The sequence below is a fragment of the Lampetra planeri genome, chromosome 18, assembly GCF_965212315.1.
Source record: "Lampetra planeri chromosome 18, kcLamPlan1.2.h2, whole genome shotgun sequence".
In the NCBI taxonomy this organism is placed as follows: domain Eukaryota; kingdom Metazoa; phylum Chordata; class Hyperoartia; order Petromyzontiformes; family Petromyzontidae; genus Lampetra; species Lampetra planeri.
In genome coordinates, this window is record NC_136124.1 from 7,334,259 (window position 1) to 7,361,783 (window position 27,525).

Here is a 27,525-nt window from a genome sequence, read left to right on the forward strand (position 1 = left end):
ATGACTGGCAGATGCACCACGTGTGTTCCACACTGCGCAAACTTGTTGCGTTTTAGCGGCCCAGCGCTCCGCGCTATGTTCTGAGCGTCGCTCCTCTGTCCTCCGCTGTTGTTGGAGGACGACTTCCTCCAACTGCCCAGTAGCGTCCTTCACGAACCTCCTCCACAGAGGCCTATCTTGGCACCGCTGCTACCAGTCACCGGCAAGTCCACTCAGCCTCACATTCTCCTCCAGCCAGTGCCGCGTCCGTTTAGCCCCCTCTCTCCGGCCTAACATAAGCTGCGCGCTCACACGCACACACGTGTTTATCGCCTGCTCGCCCGTGCATTAAAGCACGTGCTCGTCATCATCGTCATCGTTATAATCGTCGTCGTCATCGTCAATGTTGAGGATCATGATCGATTATGGGCGGTGGCGCGTTCGAGGCTTGTGTCGCAGAGGTTCCGCGGTTTGAATCGAGCGTCCGCCCTGGTTATTACCTGGTTATTTGCAAGAGGAAGGCCATCGGGTGTCAGCGACATGGTCCCAATGTGCCAAATAAATCAAATACACCGAAAATTACTCAATTGGGATCATGCAAAGCATTGAAAGCTACTTGACAGGACCCTCACTGGAACAGAGTTTTGGGACTCACCGATGCTTTTCCTGGGTATTTAAAGCGTAATAATGATGACAGTGAAGTATTCGTTAACGTTGAATTGTTACTAATGTCGTGGATAGTTACATAGTTTGGAGAAACGGTCATGCGTGATAGAAGCCAGCAGGTGGCGTGAGATTGAGCAGCGTCGGCGTGGCAAAAGAGCTCGGAGCATTCCTGTCTCCAGGTGCCCGACGTTTCGAGAAACGGCCCTTCTTATGCTATGAAGGGCCGTTGCACAAAAACGTTGCCGTTATATATCGTGTGTCCTTTTAGGGCCAGAGTTTCATTGACGAATGTGTTTAGTATGTTTGTTATTTGTGCGTGTGCATCGCTGTCAATGCAGCAACAGCGTTAAGGCTAAAACTATCACTGGTAACCGTTTTCAAAATCGATTCTTGAAACTGCTGGTGTTGATAGGGATTGTTGATAGGAAGCTGCCGATGCTGAAAGGAACCGCTGATGCTCATGGCAACTGTTGATAGAAAATTATGACGTTGATGGGAACAGTTGATGCCGATAGGAACTGCTGATTCTGAAAGGAACTGCTCATATTCTTGGTTCTTTCGGTAAAGTCACGTAGAATGGAAATAATAAAATAAAATAAAACATTTTATTACTTTATTATTTCCATTCTACGTGACTTCGGTAAAGTCACGTAGAATGGAAATAATAAAATAATGGAAAGCAAATCTTCCCCATTATTTCATTATTTCCATGGAAAAAAATAACAAATCTTTTTTATTTTATTATTTCCATTCTACGTGACTTTACCCAAAGAACTAAGAAGATGAATCCCTGCAGTCACGAAGGCTTTAAATCGAAATTTGAACTGCTCATAGTAACTGCTGATGACTCTCGTAGCGATATCAACGCAACACTGCACGTGGCAGTCGTGACGTCACGCTCACGGAGCCGGGAATAGGCGGAGCCAGAGGAGAGTGGGCGGAGTATCGGGAAAGCGGGCAGGGGGACAGCGCAGAAGTAGGCGGGGCATCAACAAGTGGGCGGGGCATCAACAAGTGGGCGGGGCCAACACTGCATTGGAAGCGATTGGAGTGGGCGGAGCCAAACAAAGTGGGCGGAGCTAAGGGAAGGTGGGGTGGGGGAAGGCCTCACGATCATGGCGGCCTCTGCCGCGGACGGGCGGGCGGTCGCCGCGACAGAGGCCAAGAAGCTGGTGCGGAGCCCCAGCGGCCTGCGCATGGTGCCCGAGAACAACGCGCTGGGCAGCCCCTTCGCGCTGGACGAGCCGCCGTGGGTGCCCGACAAGGAGGCGAGGACATCCGCCGGCCCGCTCCCCTTCCCCTCCTCAGACAACCCCATCCTGTCTCTCTCTCTTTACCTCCGCCACTCCGCTATTACATTCCCCAGCGCGCATAGGCCGCGCTCTCACGCGATTGGGCCGAGCCACGCCCCGCCTGGGTGGCGCGCGCGCGACCCCTTGGCCAATGGGAGAGGCCGGCGCGGCGACGCGCGCTGCCTATCCGCGCTGGGGAATGTAGAGCGCCTTGTGTCTGGGGCTGTGGTTTTTTGGGGGGGTGGTGGGTTCGCTGATGAGGCACCGAACGTCGAAACCGCACCCCGTGCTTGTGTTGTTGTTGCTTGTGTTGCTGCTTGTGTTGTTGCTGCTTGTGTTGTTGTTGCTTGTGTTGTTGTTGCTTGTGTTGTTGTTGCTTGTGTTGTTGCTGCTTGTGTTGTTGCTGCTTGTGTTGTTGTTGCTGCTTGTGTTGTTGTTGCTTGTGTTGTTGCTGCTTGTGTTGTTGCTGCTTGTGTTGTTGCTGCTTGTGTTGTTGTTGCTTGTGTTGTTGTTGCTTGTGTTGTTGCTGCTTGTGTTGTTGCTGCTTGTGTTGTTGCTGCTTGTGTTGTTGCTGATTGTGTTGTTGTTGCTGCTTGTGTTGTTGTTGCTTGTGTTGTTGTTGCTTGTGTTGTTGCTGCTTGTGTTGTTGCTGCTTGTGTTGTTGTTGCTGCTTGTGTTGTTGTTGCTTGTGTTGTTGTTGCTTGTGTTGTTGTTGCTTGTGTTGTTGCTGCTTGTGTTGTTGTTGCTGCTTGTGTTGTTGTTGCTTGTGTTGTTGCTGCTTGTGTTGTTGCTGCTTGTGTTGTTGCTGCTTGTGTTGTTGCTGCTTGTGTTGTTGTTGCTTGTGTTGTTGTTGCTTGTGTTGTTGTTGCTTGTGTTGTTGCTGCTTGTGTTGTTGTTGCTGCTTGTGTTGTTGTTGCTTGTGTTGTTGCTGCTTGTGTTGTTGCTGCTTGTGTTGTTGCTGCTTGTGTTGTTGCTGCTTGTGTTGTTGCTGCTTGTGTTGCTGATTGTGTTGTTGCTGATTGTGTTGTTGTTGCTTGTGTTGTTGTTGCTTGTGTTTTTGCTTGTATTGTTGCTTGTGTTGTTGCTGCTTGTGTTGTTGTTGCTGCTTGTGTTGTTGCTGCTTGTGTTGTTGTTGCTTGTGTTGTTGTTGCTTGTGTTGTTTTGTTGTTGCTGCTTGTGTTGGACCAATTCTCGTGGCCAATGACCCCCCCTCCCCACCAAAAAGGCGTGTGCCTGACGGTGGGATGTGTAAAACAAATACTTGTTTTTGTGCGTGGGGAAGGGAAGCCAATTTCGATGACACTGCAGTGCTGTCGTCTCCACGGCAATGCTGGCGATCGCGTCCGTGTGCACCTAGCCTGGCACAGGCGCCCTGGCGACGTCCCCGTGGTTGTTTTGGTGGAGGGGGGAGGCGTGGGTTCCCCGAGGGTGAGGGGTGGTGGTGTTGTGCAAGCTCCCTGTCCTCGCCCGACCCCACGTCCTTGGCTCGCAATTGACACTGCGTTGGCAGTGAGCGGTGCGCACTCGCAAACAACGTGAAACTCGACGGACATTTGACAATAACACAGGGTCAAGGGGCTTCCTCGCCGCAGAGACGAGGGCCAATTGGTGACACTTTGGGTAATGATCGTAGCAAACAGGGCCAGTTCCCGAAACGTCGTTTATTATACATGTGTTTTCCTTCAAGGCCAGTGTTATTGACGTACGTGTGTTTGTGAGGCGCGTATTTTTCGAAGTCCGCCGGTTTCTGCCAAAGGACCTGGAAAAACAAGCGCTTAGATGTGTTTGCCTGCTACTATTAATTCCCACATGTCACGATATAAGCCACCTCTATCAGCTATCATGTGTGGCCAGGTCGCCTCTGGAAAAATAGCGAATAGCTCGGTGGGCGTTCCCTGATAAAAAAAAAATGTTCACTTTGTTATTTGGCTAAGGTCCCCTGACCCTATGGCCTCGCCTAACCGAAACCCGACCTGCACATGAACTCGCTGGACCTGAGCGCCAAATAACAATAAATTGCTGTGGACCTGACTACCCGAGTTTAATCATCGCCCGCTATTGGCAGAATAATACCCGCCTGCAGGCCAGATGCTGTGTCGCATTGTGCCGTGTAGGGACAGCTGCCACTGGGGGTGTTATTTAAAATGTATGAGGTGCGGTGTAAAAGTCTCTTCTCGCGTGTACAGCGCTCCCGAGACGTCCCCGGCGTAAAGGAGGGTGGCCCTATCAAACTCAAATCATTGTTACATCACAGGACCATGAGGAATGCCGCCGGCTTGCGGGAGGCCTTCATCCAGCAGTGGATAGGTCACAGCTGATGTTGATATCTCGTCTCCCCACAGTGCACGCGCTGCATGCTGTGCGAGGCCAAGTTCGACTTCCTCACGCGCAAGGTAATTATTCGCAACCCCACGGCCCAATTGGTTCACCTCAACACGAGCTCTGCATGCGAGTGTGCATGTGAAAGTGCATGGTACTTTTGGTCAATCCACTGCTGGATGCGAGGCTTTCCCACACCCAGCGGGCTGTGGATACACTGTGTAAACATCAGTGCAGCAGAGAAAAAAGGCGGCCCAGGGTGGTGCTGGCCACACCACCCCTTTGTGCACTGTGCCAGCCTTCAGTGCTCGCTAACAGCTCATACACCAGCAGTCTATGAAGGCTATACGACTGGATATCTTGCTAATGCTTGACAACTAACGTTGAAAGCCTTTACATATTCTGTATATCCGACTAACGGAGGGTGGCACTATAATACATTACATTGATCCAAAATTTAAAAAACTTTAGTAGAAACTTTGGTGGAAAGTTTTGTTGCAATTTGGGACGTAACCCTAGAGAAACCCAGCCATATTGATAAAAGTGTTGCCTTTTCCCTCTGAGAAATACCACTGAGCCCCGTGGTCTCATCGCGACTTACGGACATGCTGCTCCTTAACACGCACTGCGCGAGCCCAACCATTCTCGCAAATTAAATCCTCCAGCGGACAAATGCGAATTCCAAGCGTATGCGTGATTTGGCTTCCTTGTCCTGTTGTCTTGACCCGCGTGTTGCCTCGCATCCCGACACGAACCCCGTCCCTCGTGCGCCGCTCATCAGCACCACTGCCGGCGCTGCGGCCGCTGCTTCTGCGACCGATGCTGCGGGCGCAAGGCGCCGCTGCCGCGCATGTCCTTCGTGGACCCCGTGCGGCAGTGTGGCACCTGTGCCGGGCTCTCCCAGCGCGAGGGCGACTTCTACGAGCGCCACCTGAAGGTCCTGCTCGCCGGTGAGCGATGGCGCTGCCAAATATTGCCTAACCCTGGGACGAGCGGTAGAATGATCTCGAATGAGCAAATGAGGCGATGTGCAAGACACGTGATGCATACTACGAGACAGGACAACTTAGATTTGACCCAGCGTCCTTCCCTGCCTAACAACATTTGTGCGTGTGAGACTCATGGCAGTGGTGCACAAGCATAAATAATAAAGACTGGACACCTTTGTAGATAACACTGCCCGAAAAGAGAAAAAAAATCTATAGAAAATAGACAACGTTTTGGATAATGACCCTGATTGAGCCGAACAACATTTCCGCAGCCTTGTTTAAAATTTGCACTTCAACTTTATTCACCCGTGGTCTCATCGCGGCTTATAAGTTATCCCTCCTTCCACTGTCAACCCATACGGTTTACCCACACTCTTCTACAGGGAAATTGAGTTTTCAGGTCAATATGGAGTACAGCCATTTCAATACGGGCAATTTTTTTTGTCTTAGTTTGTGTTTCTCCCTTGCGATGGGACTTTGTAGGATGAATGTTGAGATTTATAAGGGCAGGGGTGACAAATAAGGTCTGAATTGGTCTGTAATAAGGTAGGTACTGATAAGCGGTTCACAGGTATGCGACTCCCTTGTGACTCGACGATGCTCACTGCCACTTCTCTCACTTTTCCATGCTGGTGTCAACCCTGGTGTGTTTGTGGCTTGCGCTTGTGGCTGCAGGAACCACGTTCATGGTGTCGGTTGAAAAGCCAAACTCGACCAGCCTGACCATGAACGGCCGCCTCTCCAACGACCACAGGTGGGATTTGCACCCACGCACCTGTTAACCCGCTCACCGGCTCACCCCTTCACCCGCTCACCCATGCACATTGCATGGATCACTGCATGCCTACCCTATTCATGTACAGTTCCTTGAGATGCATTTAGATGCTATATTAACCACGTATAGAGAGACCCATACTCACAAAACAGACAAATGGACTGCACATAGAGGCCGACTCACTTTGAGACCCATACACTCACAGAGACCTACAACTGCCTTACTGTACAATATGAATATGCCCATTGTTTCTGTATAGTGTCCAGAGATGCAGCCGCATTTATGGACGCTGTGTTATATAAATCTGCATTGGGCTGTGTTTCTTGTAGTTGCGTTTGTGGTCTTGGTGTCGGAGTGCTAACTGGGTGAGGTTGGTCGCTCTGCTGGGCAGACACGTGTTTCTGGATGGAGACGGGGAGCACTTTGCAGTGGAGGTGTGCCGGATCGCTGGGGTGGAGGGCCACACCGAGCCCGGCTCGCCGGACGGTAACATCCCCATCATCGCCGCTGACAGCTCCCTTCACTTCACATCTTCACTTCTTCACTCTGCTAATCAGCGTCTTTACTGTGCCAGCCCTCTTCGTCATCATTATCATAATCAATCACGTGCAAACATATGCAGGCAGTCCCCGAGATACGAACGTCCGACTTACGAACATCCGCACTTGCAAATGAACCGTCATAAGATGTTATTATTTTTGACCTTCCAGCTTGCGAATGTTCAGTCGTACTTACAAACTGAACCACGGAACTATTTTGTTCGGCGGAGCGATCCTTTGCGACATGTAATGAGTCCCAGATTCCGCGTGACAAGCCAGCATCAGAACTCAAAGTGAAAATAAGAATAATTTCTTTTTCTTTGCATGTTACTTCATTTTATGTTTTATTTGATTTACTATACAGTATTTATTACATGCAAATGTACAATATTTATTCTTATTTATAAGTTTAACAATGCTTCCCTTTTTTGTTGAAGCCTAAGGCATTTTATAACACTATGTATAATTAAATTTTGAGATACGAACAAATAGAACATACCTGTTCATAAGTCGAGGACTGTTCCTACATACATTGACCACGATCTCCTGTGTAGCCCACATACTCTGTGGACAACCACTGTTTACGAGCATCTACAATAGGTGGTCAAATTTACATACCCTATGCATACACATACACAAATGTTGAAATACCTATACACATATATAATCAGCCTTGATCTATCTGCTGTTGAATGATGGCCTTCCCAGAGATCCCAGTTATGACCTTTGTTTCGCATGGTAGAGAATAATGTTGGCCATAGGACAAGTCGCATCGATATTTTTAATTCCAGGAACCGGAATTTTCCAAATTAAGTGCACGATTAGATTCAATATAACAGGTTTTCTATTTAACGTGTGTCAAGTGATTGGTGACTGGTCAGAGACTATCAACTAACTACACTTGAGAACCCGGTTAAATCATCATTGGGTGAAACCCAGATTCAAACCCAGGTTCTCGGTGGTGCCAGCTCAATGCCGTGCAACCTCCGAGCCGGCCGGCCTCTTCACGCGGGCACATGCACTATTAACAGCGTGCTGTCCCCCATGGCACTCAAATCTTACCCCTGCCCAAAGCCTCCGTGTGTTTCATTATCGCCGCTTGTCGGGCTCGATGATGAAGCACCAGGAGCTTCGTGCAAGGTCACGCAGCAGCAATCCCCTCCCTAACGAGGTCTATTAGGGGTAATGGGGGCCGGTGTGGAGAGGTGGTGTTAGCCAGCACCTCCAGGAACCTGTACGGAGCAGGACAAGGTGTAGGGTTCATTACTGTGACTGATGGGCGAGTAACGATTGGTTCTTCCCTTTCATCATCTTAGTGATCGTCAGCCGTCATCAATCCACTGCTGGGTGAGGGCTCCCCCAAGCCGTCGCCATCCCTCAGCATTATTATTCATCACTATACATACACTTGTTCGTCACAGGAGGGTCCTGCCAAGTTTTCGCAGTGAGGGGCGATGTTGCTGCTGTATGTGATCCCAATTCAGTAATCTGCAGGTATTTTTTCAGCATTGGGATATATGGCAAGTAACATTTACATTATTTGTATTTTTTTAGCTCATAATTCTACAATGTAATACATCTAGCACATGCACATCAGCTGATTTCATTACTCTGTCTCCCTGGTGGATGACCTCTTGGATGTGTTTCCACCCCTGGCTGCCACTCGGTCTCGTTGGACAGGTCCTGCCCACGCCCATGCCCACTTCTCTTAGGCGAGCTAGACGGAATAAGCGAGACGGTGCAAATGAGGCAAAACAGAATTCATTCTTAAAATGAATCGTGACCCTGAATCACGACAATTTAATCAGAATGGATGTCCACAATAAGTGGTGAATTGTGTGAATGGCAGACACACGTGTCTTTACGTGTGTGCGTAGGATGATTTTGGGTGGAGCAATAGTCTCGTGGTTAGAGTACCGCACTACAAACCCAGTGACCAGAGCTCAATTCCCGCTCACAACCAACATCGGTGATGAATATCTGAACCAGTTCTGGGCCTCCTGTAGGTAGATTCAGCCTTAAAAGAGTACCTGGTGTTGTATGTAAACTTCAGCACTGGGGAGACAAAGATGGCTGGGCGTGGTTCTGGCCACACCACCGCTTCTGCGTGTCTGTGTGTTTGTCTACCTGTATCTACGTGTCTTTGTGTTTTGTCGACCTGTATCTTGTGCAGGCAGTGGAGGGGGGCGGCTCGTGGGCATGGCGCTGCGCTACTCGGTGCCAGGGGAGGCCGCCCTGCGCTGCCTCTCCCTGCGCGTGCCCGAGTACAGCGACGACCGCAAGCAGGCGTCGCTGTGGCTCTCCGCCATGCACAGGGTACGTGGCACGCGCACCCACGGGGGGGGGGGGGCGGGGGCACTGCTGGTGTGTCTCAGTCAACCCCGATCATCGGAGTCTGTTCCGTGACCTCCTGCTTAAGAGTGCACCTAGCTTGGCACAAGCTCTGTGGTCACATTACCATCACTTCTTGGCGAATTATGGTTGTTGTTGCAGTTGCTGCTGTTGTTGATAATTGGGATGGTGTTGGTGATATATGTGGTAATGGTGATTGTGGTGGTTGTGGTGGCTGTAGCAAGATGGTGCTCGTAATGATTGTGATGGCGATGGTAGTGATTGTGGTGGCGAGTTTGCTGACAATGTGGCGATGTTGTAGCGAGCGCGGCGTTGGCCAAGGTGCCAGTGCAGTACTAATGAGTGAGGTTCATCCTCGCAGTGATGGTGCTTCATTCGGGCAACGCGTCTCGTCTTTAGGCCACCAAGTTGCTGTACGAAGGCAAAGACGACGGGCAAGTTGCCGAGTGTTGAAAGATCCAGCTCTACTCACGACACTGCACTACGCCACCACGACGCCACCACACTACACTACTTTACATTTAGTCTCATAACCTTTTTGTAAGAAACAAACACTTATAATACCGAAGACTTTATATATCCTTGATTTTTTTGTAATCCGTAGGGTTAATTGCACACATCCGCCACCGCGTTGATTGATTGACTTTGGAGATTGCAGTATTAATTGGGCGCAGAGCCTTTTCCACTTCCCTCTCTCGTACTCCTTGCGTGGTGGATGCTCTCTCCGCTCCAGAGGAACAACTGCCCTCCCCGTGCGTACGTGCAGTGCCATTTTTACAGCTGTGCGGCGGGCTCACAGCGCTTCCTTTAAGGGGACCCAAAATGATTTGTCTCTCTTGGGCATGTAACGGTTCGCCTCCCCCATCTCCCCATCCTTGCGACTCGAAGGATTATCGCAATTCGAGGGTCATGATTTGAAACCTGAGAATCGACGACGATTTGTATTGGCACGTTAGTGATTGTAGCCGACTGCAGTGGCTGCAGAGTTTACATAAACCGATTGCATACATCACATACGCATCGGAGATAATGGATTATTGTACTCGTGATTCCATATATCTTGAGCGTAACAATCAAGGTGAATTGATGAATCTATGCGTTGTTACATGCCTAATGTTACTTCGTGCCTGCGTGTGTTTATTTGTGTATCTGTGTCTCCGTGTTTTTTTTATGTTTCGATCGCTGATTCTTGCTCTCTTTGTTTATTGTGTCTCATTGTGTTTTTCTATTTCTGTCTCTGGGTCTAATTGTACATCTCTTGACGTCTTTGTTTCTTTGTGTTTCTCATTGTCAATCTGTGTATCTGTGGCCATTTCTGTGTGAGTTCGTGTCTCTGTGTCTGTCTCTCGGGCCCCTCTTCCCCATGTGCACCGGGCTCTGCATAGAGTTGAGACAGCGCTGTGTTCTCTCGTGTATTCTGTGTCCTCATTTTTGTACCTTACTGACTGCTGGGCAGCACGCCCGCTCAGCGCCATGCGTCGCATTAAACAAAGCTATTTAATAAAACCGTTCTTTGAAGATCATTTGTGTGTTTCCCCACACCCTGATAAAGTGTATTTCAATTGAGGGCTGCCCTGAGAAATCTTCATAGCCGACACAATTTCACCGTCTACAGAGTAGTAGGCATTTGTTGAGAGTGCGGATTACGTGGCTGTAAAAAAATGAATTTGGATATTAATTATCTGGCCTCTCGTCAGTGGGGAGGTGATACAATTAGCATGAAAAGTGGATCGTACAGTGTTCTAATGGTGCTTGAATGCGTTATCTTAAAATATATAACCGTGGGTTGCTAAGTGTTTCTAGGACACTATCAACTCCCTACACTTGACAGCCCAAGTGTAATTACAGGCAGCGTGAACATGGATTTGACTTCCAGGAGTCTCAGTCGTGCTGGCTCTGTGCTCTAATCTCTCGAGCCACCCGGCCACCTTTGTGGTGTTTGACCATACTTCACACTGCTCCGTGCGGGTTGGTGAATGGGGGGTACTACCCGGGACCCATTTAGATCACTCACCACTGATGCGAACTGTGGCTGAGAATCACACTCGTGGTCATTATGGGCTCTCGGATCCCCCGATGGCCACCGACGCTCTTGAAATTTGTGCTGTGCGGTCGTGGCTGGATGGGTGTTTCCAGGTGTCCATAATGAACACGAGCGGAAGCGTTCTGATCTCGCTCCTGGGTGCTCGTTATGAGCGTGTGGCAGAGCCAGGCTCATCTGTCACCCTCGCGGCGGCTCCAACTTCAAATTGCCGTGCTCCCCGACCCGGGGCCAAACTAATGGGGGCTCGTCGTCTCCACTTAATCAAGGAGAGTGTGTTGGTTTTTAATCTCCAGAGAGGTCACCCAGCCCCTTATGACCCCCCTCACCTCGAGATAGGATTCTCCCAAGAATCCTGGATTTCAGCGTTACCCTGAACACTAGTGGTGGAAGGTGATCAGATGGAAGTCTAGCACTGGATTATTTAATCCACCTGTGTGGAACTTTCGGTGTCACCAATGTGCTTGTTTTTTTTGTGGGTACTGGTTTAAACCTTCAACATTTCCCGAGGTATGTTTTCTAGATGTCCATCCAGCTGATATCCTCGTTTAGTGAACGTGTACGTGATTTTTCACGCATATAAACATTGAGCCCAAATATACAGCATCTTAATTAAGGCTTTCACTCATTTCCTGGAATTAATTTCCATCGATTTGTATGTTAGCAGTAAATCTGAGATGATCAATACCTTCTCCATTTACGTTCATGCTTTAATTTCTCCTACCACGATTTCGGAAAGCACCCAATGTTACAGTGCTATAAAATATGATGGCCGAGATGGACAATGGAATAGCAAAGGAGGGAGGTCTGCGAGAAGACAGCCGTTGTAGAAACGGAGCGATGAGGTCTGCTCGCACACAACAGGAACAGATTGTTGCATGGCGAGGCCATGGGAGATGGCTGATGACTTAGCCTTCGTCCAGAAGTAACGATGCCTCTGCTTCCACACACAACACTGGAACTTACAAAACAACCGGTGACAGAAGCATCCTGAAAAAAAATTCTCAAGACTCGTCCAAGCTCTAGAAACCATTTGTTTTTGTTATTATTTTGGCAGTTGTATGGGTCCGTGGAATTAGAACCATCGTAGTGTTATTTAGAAGAGTATGGGACCACTAAAAATGTATTTACTGTATTTAATCTTGATATGGCCTCTACACAGGTGATGGCTTATCACAATTCATTGTCTTGGGCAGGGGTTAATTTATCATGAAATATTTTGCACAGTCCGCCAACCACCCGCGACCCCACAACAGTCATGGTGGGGTCATCTATTCCGGGAATCAGCCTCGGACGGCTTCGGCAATTGGAAATATGGATGCCGATAAAAGTGATAGCAGTTCAATCTTGATTTTGGTAGTTATTTTACAATATGTTCAATTTGCAGATCGGCAAAGATGGACTTACACCTCTCGCGAGAAAACCCCGTGTAAACACATGCATCTATCATTTGTGGCCAGGTCGCTTCTATCTCAGTCGGCTTTACATGGTAAAATAAAAATAATTTATATTATCTGAGCAGTGACACAGTGCTGGGGTGTGAACTTAAACTTTCAAGACCTCAAGCCACGCGGTTCGCCTCGACACCCCCCCCCCCCACTTAACTTAACCACGCCCATCGGCCCACCCCTCAAAACATCTCCCCCGCCTCCGTCTTGACCAATGGGCATCGTCGCGAGGCTTAGCAGCGGACTCCCTGATTGGCGAGTGGAAATGAAGGTGCGGTGACGTCAGGACGCGGCCTCGCCTATAAAAGGCGACCCGCCGCCGCGGAAATGGCGGCAGGATAATTCCCCACCGCCGAAGGTGACGATCGCCTCACAACTTTCACAACTGACAACTTAACAACCCATAAGCCACCAAACCACCTAACTACTCGGATAAACACCACCAGAGGCACTTGCATGCAACGCGAGTCACACTCATGCCCAGTCGGCGGCGGTGCCACGGCGCAGCGCTCGTACAAGAATAGAGAGCTCTCATTCACAGTTCCGTGGGCTCCGGGGTGTCATGGCAACGCGGGGGGAGGGGTGGGGGCTGTGGGGGTGTCATGGCAACGCGGGGGGGGGGGGCTGTGGGGGGTGCCACGAGGCCTGTGGCCCGGCTCGGTTCGGATCTGGCGACGATTTGGTTCTGAAAAAAGTCCTCGAGTCTCTCGCGAACCGGGTCAGGGTGCAGATCAGACCGGGATTATTGTGGTTGTTGTGGGGTTTTTAAAGTTCGGAAACGAACGGGGCCAAGTCTCTTAATTAAATCTGGCTCTGTTGCTGGTTCGTTGTCTCGTTCTGTTCAGAACCGAATTTTGTTTCAAGGATCGAATCGGCGAACTGCGAATGTTCTGATCCAAGTCCCAATCTGGATGGGATGTGGGACCCCCCCCCCCCGTTCGTTGCTAGCGCCGTGGATGACCCCCCCCTCACCTCACTCCCCGTGAACCCCCGAGATTACGACGCGACCCAGGGACCAAAGACTGAGAACCGGGGGCCCAGAACTGCGGCTTAGGGGACCAAGAGACCCCGTTGAGAGAGAGAGAGAAGTGGGGTGGGGGGTAGAGAGAAAGCGCGGGGAGAGACAAAAGAAGCTCGCGGGCACAAAAGCGAAGCAGCAGCAGCAGGAGGAGGAGGGGTAAAGGAAGAGGAGGAGGAAGAGAAGTGAAGGAGGAGGAGCTCGGGGTAGAGGTTTGCGATTGAACCGAGTGGTAGTGGTGGTGGTGGAGGGGGTGGGTGAAGGTGCAGACAGCAGCCGCCACTACCACAGCCGCCACTACCACAGCAGCCTCAGCCTCCTCGTCTCTGCCAGGCGAGGGAGACCGGGGAACCCCAGCCAGGGGCACACGGAGGAGACGGACGACCCCGGGCCCCCTTCTGGACGCCTCCTCGTGGCCGCCAGGGCAAAGATTACTGCGGCGACCCCGGGAGCGAGGGCCTGGCCGCATCGTCCCCTCCACCACCACCACAACCACGTCCACCACCACCACCCACCACCACCCCGTCTACCACCACCACCCGGGTCATCCCCTCGCCACCCGCCTCCGCCATGAGGCTACCGGGCGCCCTGTTACTGCTGCTCTGCGTCCTGGCCGGAGCCCACGCGGGTGAGTCCCTCTTTGTCTATCTCCACGGACCCCCCCCCTCCTTGAGGCGATTTGGGGGTCCCCTCGGCGTCTCCTTGGGGGTTATTTGGGTCGTCTTGCGGTTCCTCGTGAAGCTCTCGTGTTTGTGTCCGCTTTGGATATCCTGCGGTGTCCCATTGGGGTCCCGTAGGGGTCCCATCGGGGTCTCATTGGGGTCCCGTAGGGGTCCCCCCCCCTGTTGTGTCCACGGTCCCCTCGTCCCTTCAATCTCCCCCCCCCCCCCCCCCCGGTACTGGCGCGGGTCACCGGCATTGTTCCCACAAAGTTGTATCAAAGTTCCTCTCAAGTTGCCACGAGTTCACGAGTATCTCTCTCCCTGGGTATCCCCCTGAGCCACGGATTGTCCCCCTTCGCCAGCATCGTAGAGGGGTTCCATGGTGCGTTCTCGCTCTCTCTGAGGTCCCCTTGAATGGGGTTGAGGTCCCCTTGAAGGGGTTAAAAGTTCCCAGGGAACCGGGGTCCCCCCACCACCCCTACACGTGGGGGGTCTGTACAGTGCTCGGTTGTGAATGGTGAATGGTGTTGGTGATGATTGCCGTGGTGTGTTGTTGTTACCAGTCTCACCGTGAGCCTTGCTTTAAAGTGTAGATGACAAAGATGATGGTGGTTGTGGTGCGTTATGGCGCTTGATGATCACGGTGGTTGATGTCGGTGATGTGAATGATGATGTGGTCGTGGTCCACTCATCTCGCATCTCGCCACAGATCTCTCACCTCGATAATAAAAATCCTAGCCGGTGATGATGGTGGTAATCATGCTGGTGATTATAATGGTGATGGTTACAATGAGGGTGATGATGGTGGTAATCATGATGGTGATTATAATGGAGATGGTTACGATGAAGGTGATGATGATGGTAATCATGATGGTGATTATAATGGTGATGGTTACAATGAAGGTGATGATGGTGGTAATCATGATGGTGATTATAATGGTGATGGTTACATTGAAGGTGATGATGATGGTAATCATGATGGTGATTATAACGGTGATGGTTACAATGAAGGTGATGATGGTGGTAATCATGATGGTGATTATAACGGTGTTGGTTACAATGAAGGTGATGATGATAGTGTTAATGAACGTGGCAGCGAAGTTGCATTCGCATTTAATATTTTCAATGGTATAGTGGTGGAGAGATAGCAGTGCTGCTACAGATAATTAAAATATTGATGATGATGTATTTTAAATCTCGCCTGAGTTAGGATCAGAGGTCGCAAACGGGTTTTGATTCCTTACCCGTACCCGGCCGCACCAGGGTCGCAAACGGGTACCCGGGTACGGGTAGGGTACGGGTACCTGATTGCGACCTCTGGGATGAAGCCATGTTGCAGGCGCAGGTGGGTTGATTCTAGGAACTTGGATTGTGAGAAGAGACAAGACGTTGGGAAATGAGTGACAAACAGTTACTCATCAGTGACTCACGGCCTACCCGTACCCCTACCCGGCCGCACCAGGGTCGCAAACGGGTACCCGTACCCGGCCGGGTACGGGTATCGGGTAGGGTACGGGTATCGGGTAGCCGGTTGCGACCTCTGGTTAGGACTTTACACGATGGTGGTGACTGCGTAATTGATTGTACAGTAGCTCTGTTTTAATATCTTCGGTCTCTTTTACACTGTGCTGGTGTCACTTACTTGACCCTGGGGCACCAATGATGCTCTTATCTGCTGAAATGCTGAATGTTTACGATGTTGCTGCTAATGATGACAGTGGAAAGCATTTCCATTTCAGCTAAAATTTTCTTGCTGTGGGTTTCGCACCTTATGATGATTGCTTGTGTTGCAATCTAAACGTCGTGAGAATTTGTATTCTGTTTTATTTTTATTATTTTATTATTTCCCTTCTACGTGACTTTACCTAAAGAACCAAGAATATACATTTCGAAGCACTTACAGTGTTTTGGTTGCTATAGTGGGCAGCTCTTTGTGTGTGCAGAGAGTGTAAATTACTGTTAAACTTTCATCATCATCATTGCACCTCCGGTTAGCGCGGTTGGACACGTACGGTGCGGAAGAAATTCAACATACATCATCAAACATTTGTATATTTTTAGTTACAAAATTATTCCACCGTGAAAATCCCTCGAAGGAAGATTCGGTCTCGTTTGCACGGGTGTCCCATGGTCAATCCACTGCTGGATGAAGGCCTCCCTCAAGCCTCCATCATCTCACGCTCCTGTTGCGTAATAATCAACCCAGGATGGGAGCCGAATTCATCGCTCCATCTCCCCTAGCTGGACGTCCTCCGACGTTTACTTGGGCGAAACTTTCGTTTGGTTTGCTTACACCAAGGCCAGCGATAAGCGAGATAGAGATGTTCAATTCAGGTGTCATGTACAAGCAGTAATGGACACTCCGGCATGGAGGAGGTGAAGGGACCCTGTGTGTGTGTGTAGGATCTCGGGGTTACAGGCAGCCCTGTGACCCCCTTTTGTATCCGCCCCCACACCCCCGCTTCTGACCCCTCTGTGTAGGACCATGAGAGAAGCCTTTGTCAAACATGGCAGAGGTGTAACCATCCACCCCTCGCTCTCCCCTCCCCCAACGATTCGATGAATGGTGCGCGATTCAATTCAAAGGTGTAACTATTTGAACGTTGTGGGGAACGCAGCGGCAACCGGTGGCTGCAAGGAGTTGGTCACCCCGTTTGGTGAAGTACAAAACACAATGTACGTCCAACTCTTCCCAGACGGTTTGGCTGGAGGTGGAAGAGCAGGCCCTAAATGTCCTCGAGATGGGGCTCCCTCGAGTCTCCCGAGTGGGGAAAGCCACTTTGGCCAGCGGTCGTGTGAACAAGCAATTAGTTGCAGGGTACCACCTTCATCATCATTTCTACATAGCGTGTATATAAGCGACGGGATCTGTGTGTAAGCACAATATTTAACTTTGTTCAGCCTGCTATATATAGGTTTATGGTGCCGAGCAGAGGTCTGCTTGGGTCCGCGTGTCTGCTTTTATACAACGCCCTGAGTGGAATGCTCTCTGTCGTTTGTCATTTAAAGATGACGGACTGTCTTATGGAGTGTCTTTATTTGCACTCCCGCACTATACACTGTACTGGGCTGGTGGCGCCACCGGTTATAGCGCCACGAACCCGGCGAGCCTGAGTTTGAATCCCGGCCACGGCTGACATCAGTAGCGGTCCTGGGCTCGCTCCCACGCAACCTCTTTCACCGACCCCCCCACTGACCAGCGTGGTGAAGTGTGATCAAACAACCCCCTCCAGCACGGGGAGGTGCCTCATCTAGCAGTGACCGAACTACTGCAACTTCGAAAAGCTTTGGCGTCACACTGCATGGGAGGTGTGGATCACTTGGTTCACTGATGGGGGCCGTGCATTTGTCAGCGTTTGGCGCAGTTCTCAAAGCAAATGCAGAAATCTGTGCCGAGCCTGTCCTATGACTGATATCAATCGGCCTCTGGGCTATAATTTTTGGTGGCCTATATATTAAATTTTCTAGTTTTCGTACATTTATGCATGAAAGCATTCGTAATGGAACAATGTTTTAAATCACTGATAACATCCATTATTATGCTCATGGCACAGTCCTTCAATCGCGTGCTTTTTCATGCTTATAAAATTGGAACAGTGTTTGACATTTGCAGACAAAAGCGCCCCACATACTTAAAAGCATGTTAGCAGAACTCTGTTCTGTCTCCACATATAAATAATAAATACTATTATTCCATTGGCCTGTTGGCGTTCCCAGTATCCAGCAGCATTTATTGAAGTGTGCAAATCCTCTAATGTTGTAGACCTTTTTGGTCTAGTCAGAAGTCATGTTAATCAAACATGCGACTGGGTTCGCAGATAGGATGATTTTTTTTTATTTTGACTGTGAGCTTGCCACATTCGTGGAACTTCCCATCGGTCACTTGTCAGTCACAATCGCATAAGTGGGGTCACTTCTGGAGGACTCGTGGGCAAGGTACGGGGGGGGGGGGGTTGCCCTGGGGGGGGTGAGGTGCTTCCTCGGTAATCGCCGCCGGTGTCTGGGTGGCTGGTGGCCATGTGGCGCCGCCCCGGGGTTTTGAGGCCGAAGAGGCCGACCCTGCCCCAGAATCCTGCGGCCGGTCTGGTAAAGCCCTCAAGTGCAATTTTCCACTTAGCTTGTCTCTAAACGATGCATGTGACTGACTGTCTCTTAACGCGGTGTGACTGGCTGTCTTTTAACAATGTGAGACTCACTCTTAACGCGGTGTGCTACCAACTGTCCGTGTGTGTCCGACTGTCTTTATCGTTGTGTGTCCGGCTGTCTCCTTGTACAGCGTCTTCATTCGCATTTTTCACTCTGCTGCCGTCTCTTTTCTAAGCCCGTAACTGCTCGCGCCCCCTGCGGTTCGACGGACTGTCGAGGCGGTCTGGTTTGGCGTTTCGATTCGAATCAATTCTCGTTGTGCCGCCGCGGTGCTTGCGAAACACGAGCAGAGACCCCCGTGGTGCATGCCCGGCCCGCAACTTCATGTCATGCGCGGCCACATGTGGCCCACCACTTCATAACGGCAGCACCCGTGAGATTTAGCTGGCACTGTAGGCGTCTTAACCGCACTCATTGGGTTGTAGAGGAGGGAATGTTTTTTACATGGCAACAACCCATGGTTTGTAATTGTAACAGCGCGTGCTCAGACACTCCAGTCACTGCGAGGGCTTCCTGCAGTGGCAGACGTGACCGAGGTGTGTGCGTGTGAATGTTTTGTTGCTGCCAAAGGTATTTGGAAGTCTTGTTCGCCCTTCGGTAAGGGAAAGGAATTTGCGCCCCTGCTTGAATGATCTCTATTGGCTTGCAGGGTTTACGTCAGACCTGAAGTCGATTACACTTGTAATTGATAGCAGTAATTCATAATGAATGGTAGTCAGAATGTACAGTAAATTGTAATTTCAGCCTCTTAATGTCGCTATAATTGTAATTATTATATATTATTATCATCATGTCATAATCCTGGGAAAAAATCTACAAATTAATTGGGATTACATAAAGCAACATCACATGGGATTTGTGTCGGTACATCCAGACACTGGTTATATCAACACAATAATCTTTCCACGGTTGTGCTCTATAGTTCTCGTGTGTTCAGTTTGTGCCTCGTGTTGTTCAGAAAGACGTCCGACGTTTCACACCACGTGCTGGGAGCTTCTTAAGGAACTGATGAGTGTCCATCGTGCTGAACAATAGGCGGTACAACCGGAACTCATATCGGAGAGCTGTAGCACACGCAAGTCTGCACAGATGGGTTCATGAGTTGGTGTAATGTTCACGATGCTGATGTCCATGCATAATGACCGGGCACCATTGACAGTAAACATTCCAACGCTGAAACGTAATTTGAAAATTACTCAATTGGGATTGCACGCGGCGGCAACATTGCCCCCTACTGCGCAAACCTTGGCAGGACCCTCCTGATAAAACCAGCCTTGAGATTCGGGCTTTCCTGGGTGAACGAGCGTAATAAAAAAAAGACAAGACGAGAAATTGTCTTGGCTGACAGTTGCACGAGCGATCGGGGCCTGCGTAAAGCTTAAAGTTTTCACGGTTTAAGAAATTAGCAGGTGCGTGTGTGCTTGCGTGCGTACACGGGGGCGTCGGCATTGAATTTCCCAGCGCTCATTATTCTTTGTCATCGTCGCAATATCCGAGGCGCTGTTTGCCGTCGCACGCGGTGGAGATTACGAGCGGTTTTAATTTTGCGTTTTAATAAACCCCCCCCCCTGCCCCCGGTTTGTGCAGGAGTGACGCCCACGAGCGTTCACGCTCCATGCTCTTTGTGCCATGCCAGTGTTTCCTAACTCGGGGCACAAAAATATCCAGTGTCGGATTTTCCACGTGTGCACAGACAAAGATCCCTCATGTAGCCTTATAGACTTTTGGGGCAAGTGCTGTTAGCGAGCATCTATGAAGGCCGACACGGCTTACGATGCGGGGGCTGGATAGCTCTACGCCGGGCCGCTTTTGTCTCCCCTGTGCTGATTGTTACACATCGCACAAGGTACTCATTCGTACGTGCAGAAGACACACACACACGTGCACACACGTACACACCAACAAACCAACCCACCGTTGCATTTGATCAGATATCAAAGGCTCACACGGGCCCGGCTTCCTCCGGCTGCGTAGTTGAGATTTTTTTTCACGGCAGGTTGAATTCAAGTCATCCCGAACGGTTCACACTCACCTTTCCAAGTGCATGGGCCGTGCCGAGTCCCCGCGGATCGGTCTGTCGGCTCGGGCCGCGAGCTTGAACGGTCGGGCCGAGCCTGCCAACAAACGGCGCCCTCGCACGACGATAAGTGGACTGAAGAAGCGTGCTGCCCCGCACGTCTGGAAGCATAACAACGCGTCGGTTTACAGTCGGTCGCCGTCGTGTTTTTCTGTTGCAGTGCACGCGCTTGATCGCGCGAGCAGGGAGAGAATAGATTGCGATTCGTGTACGGTGCGCAGGGCGTGCGAGACGACGTCTGCCAAGGAGATGGAGCGATGAACTCGGCCCGTGTGCAAGCGCTGGGTGGGATTATTGCTTTGTAGGTTCGTGAGTGGTTGCGGTTCCTTGTGGAGGTCTAAATCCAGCAGTGGATTGACCATAGCTGATGATGATGATGCGTTGTGTGTAATTAGTTTGTGATCGATGCAGCAACTGGAAGCATTGTATGCACCACAGTGTTATGAAATTGATCCATTTGTTTTTTCAATCTGTTCGTGAGCCTAAACCGTGAGTTAATCAGATTTTCAGGGGGTCTTGCATTGGGATATTTGACCAATTCCATTGTTTTTATATTGTAATGTATGGTTTGGCTTGTATAAATAAACTGGAATACCCATAGAAATATCCACCACTGGTACATGGAGGTAGCCCTCAACAGTGTGCACAGATGGGTTCACTAACCAACCTGCTGTACTGTCATCTCCGTGACACAACTCGTAGCCCACGTGATCCACATACCCTCGACTCCAAAGCGCTTGATCATAGCCCGGCTAAATTTCGATTTAAAGCTTTAGTGACTGAAGGGATTCATCTTCTTGGTTCTTTCTGTCTACTCGACAGACCTGCTCTCCACCTGAGGATGGCTGCTTACATTGTGGCCGAAACGTCGTGAGAATTATTTTATTATGTTTTATTTTTATTATTTTTTTAATTTCCATTCTACGTGACTTTACCGAAAGAACCAAGAAGACAGCCCGACTGCCTGTGCGGTGCGAGTTTAGCGCAGCTCCTGGCTCTCTCTCTCACGCAGCAGCCGCCCACCACCCAAGGCAGTCCAGCGGCCCAGCTGCTTGCCAGGATTCGGATGGCATGGTGGTGCAGTGGTAGCACTCCTGCCTCGCAGCTAGAGGCCACTCGGTTCGATTCACGGCTCGGGTGCCAACCTGTGTGTAGTTTGTATGTTATATCACCTGCTCTGCATTGGGTTTTTTTTTCCAGGATCTCCGGTTTCTTCCCATAGCCAAACAAAACATTCACTGTAAATAGTGTTTGCCAAACATCCCAATCCTGCAAAGTTACCTGCAAATGTGGGATTACACAGTAGCAAAATCGTCCTTACTGCAAAAACAATTGGTAGGGCCCTCCTCAAAAAGTTTACTCGATGGGAGCTTCCCTGGGTAAAAAAGCACGTGAATAATAATGGTTATAATAATTGTTTCACGGTGAGATGCATAGAATATAACATCACACAAAAAGGTGTGCTGCTCACAGACAGCAGGAAGGCATAAACTCCCATCGTGCCTTGCACGTGTGTCATGCGATCAACACACTGCATGCACAGTGCAGTCCTGTCAGCGTTGTCCAGAACACCAACTCAAGAGCTGACATTGTGTGTGGCTGTGTTATTGATTCGGCCACCGTCGAAAGCAGTTGAAAAATGTGGTCGTCCCAACAGGCAGTAGTGAAACAGAGACAACTGTAGCCTGGTTTCTTTATCATTAGAACTCATCAGGACAGCACAGTCACCAATCTTCATTGCTGCCATATGTTCCTGAGAGCCTCGTGTATATAGAGGACCTGTACCTTGACATCACGGTGGGGGTCCACATTGGCATTTGCCTAAAGGCGACGATCACTCATATTTGTTTCCAGTTTTGATGGGTTTATCTCATCATTTACAGAATCAAGTGTTGGATTTGAATCCGTGAGATGCATGCATGACAAAGGGCCTATGTGTGAATGTGGGTCTCGAACCTCCGATTAGCACGGTTGGCTACGTACAGTGTGCGAAAGACGTTCAACGCACATATGTGCAGTTTCTCCAACAGTCTGTTTGGCTATATTCTTTGGTTCTTTCGGTAAAGTCACGTCGTCATCTGATGATGACGACCGCTTGTGTTGCGATCGAAACGTCGTAGTTTTTTGTTATTTAATTTGAACCTATCTACGTGACTTTAGCGGAAGACCCAAAGATTATGAATTTCTGTAGTCACGAAAGCTTTAAGTCGAGTCTGTTTGGCTATATGGGGGATATTTGCTTATATTTTGTGTGCAGTACTGCTTGAGTCACAGATATTCATCGTACGAAGCAGAGCTGTTATTATTTCTGCGAGTGTGGAACACACATCTGGCGTTGAGCAGCGAACCGTCGTCAGCGGCGAGACGCAATGACCTGTACCTGACTCAATGCCTTCTTATTAAACGCAGCTCGCAGCTGCGATTTTTGTTCCTCAATTCCTTAAAGCCTCCTCGGCTGAATAATTAAACTTGTGCGTGAGCGCCGCGCGTTTATTTTTCGCTGCTTTGGCCATGCGCATTTCAAAGGAGGTCCGTACGCAACGAATCCGAAGAAGTAGTTCATAGCGCCGGCGGTATTTGCGATATGTTTGATAACAGCGTCTGCTTTGTTGGCCGACCTCCCGGGGGAGTTTGGGCTTACACACGCAGAGGAAACCAGTTTGCCTGTTAAACCCAGCTGCGTGCCATCATAATTGGTGCTGTAATTGAGCCTCGGTTTTCTCGTGGGATGTCCACATCTTAAAGGCGTGTCGGCCTCCTTCTCGACGGCCGCCTCCTGCTATTATTATTAACTTCCTCATAATGATATACGTTACCGCTGCCTGTCCCGTGAGCTGCTCTGGAAGTTATGGCCCTTTGTGGGTTTACAATCAAAAGCTCTGTTGTCACCCAACTGCTTGGCCTCCGGGCAGTGTCATCAGCGTCCTTGTTTGAACACTTTTACAGCCTTAATTCGCACAGGAAACACATGCCCGCCCTCGAGGGCTTGTAGGTGGTCAACAAAAGATCAAGGGAGGCCCTGCGCTTTACTGCCGCCCAGAGTTGTTGTCTCACTAATAATGAATTTATTTTGTTTGAAATTTAGCGGGCGGGGGGAAAAAACAAATCCTCTCGGCCAACGTAAACCGATTTGCCCCGGTGCAAGAGAGTTCAAACGACGCGGAGGCTGACTCCCGAACGTTTGAGCGGTGGCGGTTTTAAGAACGCCGTGTCGCCAGGTCACTGCGAATAAGGTTGCGGATTGACGAGTGCCGGCCAGTGACCGGATCGTCCGGACAGCGCGCTCTGCGATCTCGGAAGCTTGGCACAGAGAGCTTCATCCAGCGGTGGATTGATCACGGCCAGTGATGCCGATGAGAGTGGTGGGCGGGTGGTGGCGCAAGCCAAGGTAAACAGCGCGGGGCTGAGTAACGGAGTAACGCGAACAAGCGTGGACACGGCCGCTTGTGTTTGCACGGGCACAGTTGACGGGGCGGGGGTGGGCGGCACGGCTGCAGCTGCAGTCGAGGCAACAGCAGTCGGAGCAACAGCATCAGCAGAAACAGCAGGAGTCCTAGAAGTAGCCGCGCGCTAGCAGCTGCAGCTGCTGCAGCAGCAACAGTAGAAGCAGCAGTGTAATCAGCATTAGCACAAACAGGAGTAGTAGCAGCAGCAGCAGCGATGGGAGCCAGCCATGCCGGCCTATCGGAGGGGTCACTGCTATCCAATTGTGCTAATTCAGCTGGTGCAGAGTGGGCACGCTGTAGAGAGAAATGGAATCGCATCAGCCCTCCAGGATTATTGAGCGGGGGCCTCCAGTGGAGACCAAATGAGTGATTGTGTGTGTGGGGGGCAGTAGGCCCTGACCCCCCACCACTTGCCACTGAGGTCAAACCAAAACCATTGGCTTGTAACGATTCACCTCCCAACCACCCTCCCGTTATTTGATGAATTGGCTCAATTCTGCTTCAAGGTTTGTCCTGTTCATATCAAGTTTCAAGTTTTATTTTGTTTAACCACTTGAGAGATCTCGAAAGAGCAGGGTGAGTCTCATTGGCACGAGTGGCCTGGGTCACCAAATTAACAAAAGCAGTTCAAATAAAAATACAGCAATGAAGCAAACAGAAAATCAGAGCTACAGCAATCGTGTTGCAGAAGATCTTTAAAAACAAGAGCCAAACATAATGTTACAGGAAATACATTTCCAAGAAGAAAATCTGGTCATGGACAAATCACTTCAAAGAAAAATTCGGTTGTAGTGACATAAAATATATTTATGGGAATGATTTGGCCCTTGTACATACACAGATTGGGGATTTACAGGGTGGTCCAATAGTCAGGACACATTTTAACACTGGCATGAAAAGATTTGAATTGTTTATTCTTCAAGTTAATATTTAATCTATTATTATTATTACAAATCTTTCTTCTTGCTTTGAGGTCACCTCAAATCCATCGTTTACAAGACTCGGCCAGTACCCTGAGTGAATTCAGACAAAGCAGCATAATTGTTGAGTGTTCTAAGATTTCACCTAATCTAAACAAAAAATTTCAAAAGGGGATCCATGCGTGCATGCATGTTAAGCCAGTTGAAACGTGTTAAAATAAATTAAAATAAACCTGTGTGATTTGTTAAAATAAAATATAATAACGACCCAATGTGTCCTGACTTTTGGAAAGCAAGGGGAGGAGGAGGCGCCCGAGTCGGGAATCGAACCTAGGGGCCTTTCTAGCTATGTGGAGTACGAGTGTTACCACTACTGCGCGACATATACCCAGGTTAATGACGTGATTTTGACTGTTATCCAAAGTAAGCGGCGCTTGGACAGGACATGTCGCCGAGAGGGATGGCGGCCGGCGGTTGCGAATAAACGACGGAGTGGCGGCAAGATGAGGGAAATGCTCGGGGAGACCGCTCTGGAAATGAATTTGCGGTTTCCCAGCGCCCAACGTTTTAACCAAATGGAGTCGTGGGATTGCGGATTTGGGGAGGATTTACTGCGTTGCCCTGGGCGCCATGGGGCGAATTAAGGCAAGCTGACAAGATGACATGACGGTGCTGAGTGATGACGCATGGCGCCGGATCGCGGTACCGGCCATTGAGGATGCCGCGGTACCCAGAGAGAGCAGAGCGGACGTCGCTGGCTGTGCCTCCTCTTATCATCGTCATCATCATCATCAGCTCGCTCGGTAACACAAACGATTGAGGGTTTGTAGCTTGAACCGCAGTACGCTGTTTTTTTCCCCCCCATCGTCGGCCATGATCAATCCACGACTGGGTGAAGCCATTTCCATCAGTCGTCCTGCGATGCTACAATCCATCTCGCCACTGCACACGAGCCCCGATCAGAATTTGTATTTATCCTGGAGAAATCCCATGAGCTATGAAGCTCTTTTCACAGATGACCAGTAACTCCATCTCCACGACGGTCGTCCTCTTCGACACGTTCCCTCCCTACGGGGCTGCCACTCTGTCATTCGTATCAACCACCGTCCACCCGCTCGGCACCCGCGCACGCTCCGAATTTATGGCTCCGTCTCTACGATGGACGTGCCTCTCTGCCGCGTTCCCTCCCTCCCTTGGCCGTTGCCACCGCTCCGCCAGTGTTCTCGACTGACGGCGGTCGTCCCCTCAAGTAGTGACGTGAATTTAGAGAGCGAGATGGGGGAGGGGGGGACCTGATTCCTAATGGACAAACCCCTGGGTCGTCGGCGACGTCTCTGTCCTCGACGGATGCCACACGGCAAGCTTTACTTTCAAAAACTCGGCCTAAAAGCTTTCGCCTAATTACCCGGCTGTGTCGCAAATACTTATGTCTGCCCGTTTCACCCTAGATTTGTTTTTCAAAACCCATTTTACGTCATGACGTTGCGCCATCAGACGAACGCCCTCGGCGATGTCCAACTTATGTTTTAATTTTTTTGCGTTTGGGGAAACCCCCCCCCCCAAATTCAACATTGGTGTTGTGAGCGGGTGTTTTAGCCAATGGAGTAGCATTGGGCCTCTGCCCACGACTCTGCTAGGATGGTGGTCGACTGCCTTGAAATATACCAGGTGCTCTAAGCTTGGGCTTGTGAGGTGACTAGGTGGAATTACAGTATTGGATTCTTGAGTCTATCAGTGCGGCGCTTTAAGGGTTTACCCTCTTGTGTGCTCAGGTTTTTTTCCCAGGCTCACTGGTTTCCTCCGAAATGAAACCAATCTTTCAACCATCTAATGTGGTCACTGCTCTCCTATAAAAGAAATACTTATATTATTTTTAATTGTCAGAGTGATTTCCTGCTCACATGTGTATGGGTACATCGGTGCTCGTCTCCTGCAGATAGCCCTGCAGAGCCAGTGGTGGAAATTCCACATTCCTACGGCAGGGGCCAGTCTATCCAGGGATTTGAACTCGCAACCTTCCGATGGGCGGCCGCCCCGCTCTTCCACTGAGCCACCCGCAAACAATTTATTCCGTATTTGCCAAATGACATCCGCAACGCGTGGCTCTGCTGGAACACGAGTCTCAGGAGTTGGCGCGTGATCCTTTTGCTCACTAAATAAAGAGAAATTTGCATTATAATCGTTATAAATGTCGTCGTTAATTGGGAATGCAGGTGGTTGCCAGCGTGTGGGGGGGGTTTGCTCCCTGCTGGGTGCTGCAGGGGGCCTCCCTGCAGGGTTGCGAGGACGGTGTGTGCGGCCCTCCGCTCGTTGCGTTTGATCGCTACTTCCCCCTGCCCCCCACGCTTCCTGCTCAAGGGGTGGGGGCTGCCCGCTCCCCGGGCGTTCCGCTATGCGCGCCTCTCCACGGGGGGGAGCCGGGTCACGGCGGCGAGTGGAGCCTCTTTTTTTTTACGATCAGTGGAAACAAGAAGATGCTCGGTGTATTTGGCACTTTGCTTCGTTCATCATTTCGTAATTTTTTTTTTAAACTTTGCTTTATGTAAACGCTCACTCTCTCGCTCACTCTCTCGCTCACTCTCTCGCTCACTCTCTCGCTCACTCTCTCGTTCTGCACGCAGCCCTTCTCGCAGTCCGACGGCTTCCGACTGGTAGCTCATATCAGCATGCAGAGCTCCCCGTCATCTGCCACTGAGCACACGGCCTCCTCCACCTCTCTCTCTTCCTTTCTCTCTGCCTCGCTCTCCCCCTCTCTCGCCGTCTCTGTCTCCACTGTCCCTCTCTCTATCGTGCTCTTTCTCTGTCGCATTTTTTCTTTCCCTGTCTCTCCCTCTGTCTCTCCCCTCTCTTTATCTC

At 50.1% G+C, this 27,525-nt stretch overlaps 2 protein-coding genes across 3 annotated transcripts in view; both read left to right on the forward strand.

Moving 5' to 3' along the window:
• Positions 1 to 1,718: 1,718 nt before the first annotated feature.
• ZFYVE21 (zinc finger FYVE-type containing 21) lies at positions 1,719 to 10,434 on the forward strand. The gene is made up of 7 exons (XM_078602435.1): positions 1,719 to 1,913; positions 4,280 to 4,330; positions 5,038 to 5,206; positions 5,921 to 5,999; positions 6,412 to 6,506; positions 8,733 to 8,875; positions 9,311 to 10,434. The coding sequence occupies exons 1-7, from the start codon at positions 1,761 to 1,763 to the stop codon at positions 9,362 to 9,364; spliced, it is 744 nt and encodes a 247-aa protein (XP_078458561.1). The 5' UTR covers positions 1,719 to 1,760; the 3' UTR covers positions 9,365 to 10,434.
• A 2,609-nt stretch (positions 10,435 to 13,043) lies between these two features.
• Positions 13,044 to 27,525, forward strand: part of PTK7 (protein tyrosine kinase 7 (inactive)) — a 95,178-nt gene continuing 80,696 nt past the window's right edge. For both annotated transcript variants that reach the window (XR_013586224.1, XM_078602422.1), the window contains exon 1: positions 13,044 to 14,046. Coding sequence is in view for 1 of the 2 variants with exons in the window: in XM_078602422.1 (XP_078458548.1) it covers positions 13,989 to 14,046 (58 nt within the window). In the remaining variant the exon portion in view is untranslated. The remainder of the gene's footprint in view (positions 14,047 to 27,525) is intronic.